Raw genomic sequence first — 4,868 nt, 5'->3', positions numbered from 1 at the left:
AATATTTCCCGGTCGTGAACTTTTTTTCCCCCCTACGTGGCTAACGAAAAGTGCCCGGGGATATTCGCGCGACTCCTATGGAGCGAGATGGATCGGATCAGATCGGATCGGATCGATCGATCGTGGCGTGATGCACGTTCCGAAGGAGGCGCGCAAAAGAGAACGAGGGTCTCGGCGGCCTGCGGGTATCTGGTCGGCGAAAGCTCCGGTTCGCTCGGAGCACAGTGGAGAACTGAGCGAAGTGCCGGCCGGTCGAGCAGCCAGGCGGGCTTTTCCAACCGGCTTAACCAATCGCGACTTCTCTCTTGTCCCACGTGTCTCTTTCTCCTTTCCATCACCCTCCCGGCTCCGATTTGCCGCTCTCCGCGGAGTCGTACGCGGTTCGGCCGCATCCCCCGCAGGTGCATCCCTTGGCGCACCGTCGATCCAGTTCGAAGGTTCGAAGGTTCGAAGGTTCGTTGGTACATCGGTCTCGTAGGGCACACCGTCACTGAAATTAACCAAGATGCAACCAACGATCCGTAACGAGTCGGACTTTCGAAATTCGAGTTCTTACCCGAAGGAAGTGCGAGGAAAGGGAAAGATTCTTTACGTTCGATGCGAGTATCGGTGAATCCAAGGACGCGGAACAGAATCCTAATTCTGTGGAAAAGAAAATATATATCGGTTAGAATTACGTAGCTTTGCGTAAGATTTTTATACCAGTTTTTCATACTACCTCGAGTCTCGATCCATCGAACAATTAAAATACCATATTTATACTTTCGGTGTAAATTCGATTATAAACGAAATTGTAATTCAACCTACGATCGATGGCGTTTGGAAACACTCGTGTTTTATTCCCCGAACGCGTCCCGTTAGATTTCGATGTTACTTGCGATACGTTCGATCCCATCGCTATCTACCGAAGATTCGTGAGCTTCGCGGTACGAGACGTCGGATAAACTTGCCTGGAAAATAGATAAATTTTCGTTAGATTTTGCCCGGGACTCGTTCCGTTGCGATTTTACCGGACGGTGGAAAAAATAAATATAAAGGTCGCGGGAGACACGAGGGAATAAATTGGCGACGATTCGCTGTCGTGGCTAGTCGCGATGAGAATTTTTTGGTTCTCGATACGGCACGAAGAAGCATCGATCGGTCGTCGCGAGGAGCGAACCGAACGATGGCCAAAGGGGGCTGTGCGGCGGTAAAACGTGTACACGCGTTTTGCCGTCTTCGTGAGACCGAAAGAGAGAAAGAAATGCAAACGTTATCGAGAGCCGAGCGTTTAACGCGTGTTTATTCTCGCGAGAATTCTTCGAAGATGTGCCACATTGACAAATACGCGCATCCGAGGCGACGCAATGTAGCCTCGTTCGCCGTTAATGGACAAGATATGTTTTCAGATCTAAACTCGGTAGACGCACGGGACTGGCGAAATATCGACCTCGTCCGAGCCGCGCGTTACGAAGTGAAATTCTAACGTAACGTGTTCCCAACGTAACGTTCGTAACGTTGGTTCGTTCACGACGATCAATACCGAAGAAGAAATTCATTACGGCGCGATTATTTCGGTATTAATATGCGCTTCAAACGGACGGCACACGGCGTCGGTTTGTCCGGCTGAAATTGTAATTTCACGTGAGCTCGCAAACAAATCGGATCCGAACAGTTTCATTTGCCCGAGTTAAATAAATAACGCGCTCACGGCGCAACGTCCGCTTCGAACGAAAAGAGGCTCTCTGTGTACTCTATTTTTATATACTCTGTAGATACATTTATTTACATATTTTCGCGCGACGCTTTTTTTTTCTTTTTACCATTATTATCAATTTCACGGTTAAACTAAATACGCGGTAGCTTTTGCGATTATCCGCGGAATTTCGAATAGAAATTTCTAAAACTTTACTCTTCGCGTATTTCGATCGACGCTTTGTCTATCGTTCTAGAAATTTTCCGTTCCCTTTGTACAATTTTCGATGAAATTTCGAAACAAAATTCCAAAGCCTCCGTCTATGTTTTCGTATTCCGCGCCCGGTTAATCATTATCGAAATTCGCTGCTACCACGGCATCTGTGATTTAATTCCGGAAATGAATCCCAAAGTCTCGATTACCGTTCTACGTCGAATTTCGTTATCGAAGTTCGTTGCTCCCCTCTGTGTGTTTCGTTTCGAAAATAAATTCCAAAGTCTCGGTCTTCTTTCGCGAAAGAGTACGCGACGCGCTCGCGAGGGAATTTCGCGTTACGTAAGATCGAGCGGATAAAGGATCGAACGAACGCGGTTTGCGATTCGTCGTGTCGGAAAAGCGCCGTGCCGGATAAACGGGAAAGAGAGAAAAAGGAAACGAAGCTCTCGGGCCGCGTCTACTCGATGCGTGAGTGCGCTCGCGAGCTCGTGAGCTCGCGCGCGCGCGCGCCAAGCTGACATCGAACAAAACGTGATCGAGGCCTTACTTTCGAAGTTGCCTGCAGAGCGTTCAGTCAATCGGGCTGCATGTGCTCCAGTCGCTTTCCTAACGACGAGACATGCTTTTACCGACGATGATACTTTTCTGCGCGCGTGACGCGCCGTTTTCATTCACGCGTTACCAAACCTCTGCCCAACGAACAACGAACACGTACGCTCCGTTAACAAGATACACGAGCGAGAGGACTAGCCACGGGGAGAGATCGCGATCACCGACCCGCGAACAAGGATATTACTAAAACACGAAAACGCGTCGACAGAGAGAGAGTTATCGCACACTCCGGGATAAAATCCCCCACCCGAGAGGATTTTTCCAAAATACGCAGCGAGAGAAAAGAAGAAAATTCCCTATTTACAATAAACATGAGAGAGAAAGAGAGAGAGAGTTTCGATTATTTATCCCCGTCGGAGTTCGTTTTCGTTTCAGCGTTACGAAATCTGGAACGAAAGTCGAACGTTTCGTTTAAAACAATTCACCGCGATTAACTTATCCAATATTTGGTCAACTTTCTCTTCGACGTATACTAACGAAACCACGCGCCGTTAAAACGCAGACCAACGTTTTTCTTTCTCGTCCGGTAGCAGTTTGCGTTCACGATCGGGACGCAAGATGTCTAACGTCGGTTACTTCGAGAATTGCTTCTCATTGACTCCATTAGTACGACTGAACACGGAAAATATATACCGAAACACGGTCCGACGAACGTTTACTTTCGAGACGACGATTCGTCGGTTCCCGACCTTCGGGTTTGTCGTTCGAAAGGGACCGACGATGACTACCGAATACCGGAAGTGTAAAAACGTACACGTGTACGTTTTACTTTCACGCAGTGGTATTCGTTGTTCGTTGTTTACACTTGGGGAACTGCGCGAATTGGACGCGTGTCTAATACGATTGAGGTTAGACGGAACGTTTCTTTTATCGCCGAATCTCGCCCTTACGACACGATCGAGGTTCCCTCTTGTTCGCGACTTTCTACCTGCATACTTCTTTTCTCGTTTGCTAGCGCGTATTTGTATGCAACGCGGACGTATTATTACCATAGCGATCGTCCGATTTCAGCCGGTGAGAGATCATGTCCGGTACCGACGAGCGTCATTATTCTCCGATCAGCGGCCAAAACGTCGTTACTTTCCTGCAAGTGCTTCGTGTTTCAGCAAAACTCTCGCCCGGTATTGCCACGTATCGCCGACGTTAGCTCATTTTTTTCTCTACTTTCTTCTCTGTACTCGTCGAGCCAAGAAATCGACAAACTCTCCCGCGTAACGGTGCGCTACGAAATTGCGCTTACGATGTTCAATACGCTTTTCGTACGCATGCTCCTAGCGCCTGCGCGGAGAGAAACGAAATCCGCTGCTCAATGTGGACAAATTAAGCGGCCGGGATGACGTGATCGAGGAGAGAAACGACGCGTAGCGTATGCGCGATCTACGAAAGAAATAATTTGTTTTTCACAGCGAGATAATAGCCGAGTCCCGTGAACATTGATACCGAATCGTTCTCAAAGAGAAGACGCGTACGCGAACGACGTAACGAGAGAAACCGGTTTCCAATTTTGCAGGTGGTAACTCGAGAATCGGCGCCAATTAACCTATAGGAAATCTAAAATATTCTCTTAACGAGCGTTCGCGGAGATATCCGCGAGCTGCAACAGTAGAAAAAATGCAAGTACGATACGCATTTTCCCTGTTCGAAAATTCGCTCGATCGAATTTGAATCGGCGAAGATGCATCGCGAGGTTTTCTGTCGCGACGAATCGTTCGTTCGAATCCTGCGCGAAAGAGATCCATAAACGCAAAATCGAAAAAGAAGCACGCGGTGTGTGTTCTTTCGAAGACGCATCGATAGGTTATAATGTGCTCGACCGCACCTTCGTTAGATTCTTCTACACACTCGCTGCACTTTCACCGTTCATTTGTTTTCCAAAAACGTACGTACGTACGTACGCGCTCGGTCGACACACTTTTGACAAGGACCCATTTTGCGAGACGATAAATCTTGTCGAACATTTTTACGTATTTATCGATATTACAAGGACGCGGAACGTATTGTCGATTAATCACGAGTATCGTTTCCTTTGCGTTGGGAATCATTTTTACGATAGACGATGAATTTTGTGTAAATAATTACGTTCGATCGTAATCGAGCGAACGCACGGCAACGATTCGACGATAATTAATTAATTCGCTCACGAATTCTCCTCGAAACAATTAATTCTGATCGAAAATTTTATCCACAGATTTATTTCACAGAGCCTTTCACCCGCTTTGACGAGTAATTGTATATTCGGCGAATACGATTTTGTAATAGCGATCAAAGGTCAGCTAATTCGCGATAATCTCGATCGGTACCGTAAATACGTAAATTTGTCGCATTCTAATATAGAAAACCAATGCGACAATCGAAAACCGTACGT

At 47.1% G+C, this 4,868-nt stretch overlaps 1 protein-coding gene across 3 annotated transcripts; it reads right to left on the bottom strand.

Annotated features, from left to right (window-relative positions):
* Nucleotides 1-5: 5 nt before the first annotated feature.
* On the bottom strand, nucleotides 6-4,853 carry LOC143150008 (uncharacterized). 3 transcript variants are annotated; one of them, XM_076317986.1, is made up of 4 exons: nucleotides 4,323-4,853; nucleotides 3,493-3,880; nucleotides 557-950; nucleotides 6-490 (listed from the first exon to the last, which is right to left on the bottom strand). In XM_076317986.1, the coding sequence occupies exons 3-4, from the start codon at nucleotides 711-713 to the stop codon at nucleotides 33-35; spliced, it is 615 nt and encodes a 204-aa protein (XP_076174101.1). In that variant the 5' UTR covers nucleotides 714-950; nucleotides 3,493-3,880; nucleotides 4,323-4,853; the 3' UTR covers nucleotides 6-32. The 3 variants fall into 3 exon arrangements, with proteins under 3 accessions (XP_076174101.1, XP_076174100.1, XP_076174102.1); XM_076317985.1 differs by having other exon boundaries at nucleotides 3,493-4,853; XM_076317987.1 differs by lacking the exons at nucleotides 3,493-3,880; nucleotides 4,323-4,853 and having other exon boundaries at nucleotides 557-642; nucleotides 719-834.
* Between the last annotated feature and the right edge of the window lie 15 nt (nucleotides 4,854-4,868).

This window comes from Ptiloglossa arizonensis, chromosome 8 (genome assembly GCF_051014685.1).
Source record: "Ptiloglossa arizonensis isolate GNS036 chromosome 8, iyPtiAriz1_principal, whole genome shotgun sequence".
In the NCBI taxonomy this organism is placed as follows: domain Eukaryota; kingdom Metazoa; phylum Arthropoda; class Insecta; order Hymenoptera; family Colletidae; genus Ptiloglossa; species Ptiloglossa arizonensis.
The sequence above is the reverse complement of the archived record's forward strand: the minus strand, read 5'-3'. Positions and strand labels throughout refer to the sequence as shown.

What these genes read in the sequence shown, in the direction of transcription:
- LOC143150008 (XM_076317985.1), bottom strand. Translation starts at nt 713, where the DNA reads ATGAAAAACTGGTATAAAAATCTTACGCAAAGCTACGTAATTCTAACC. An exon ending in TTTCCTCGCACTTCCTTCGG is followed by an intron (nt 491 to 556) that starts GTAAGAACTCGA and finishes GGTTAATTTCAG; the next exon opens with TGACGGTGTGCCCTACGAGA.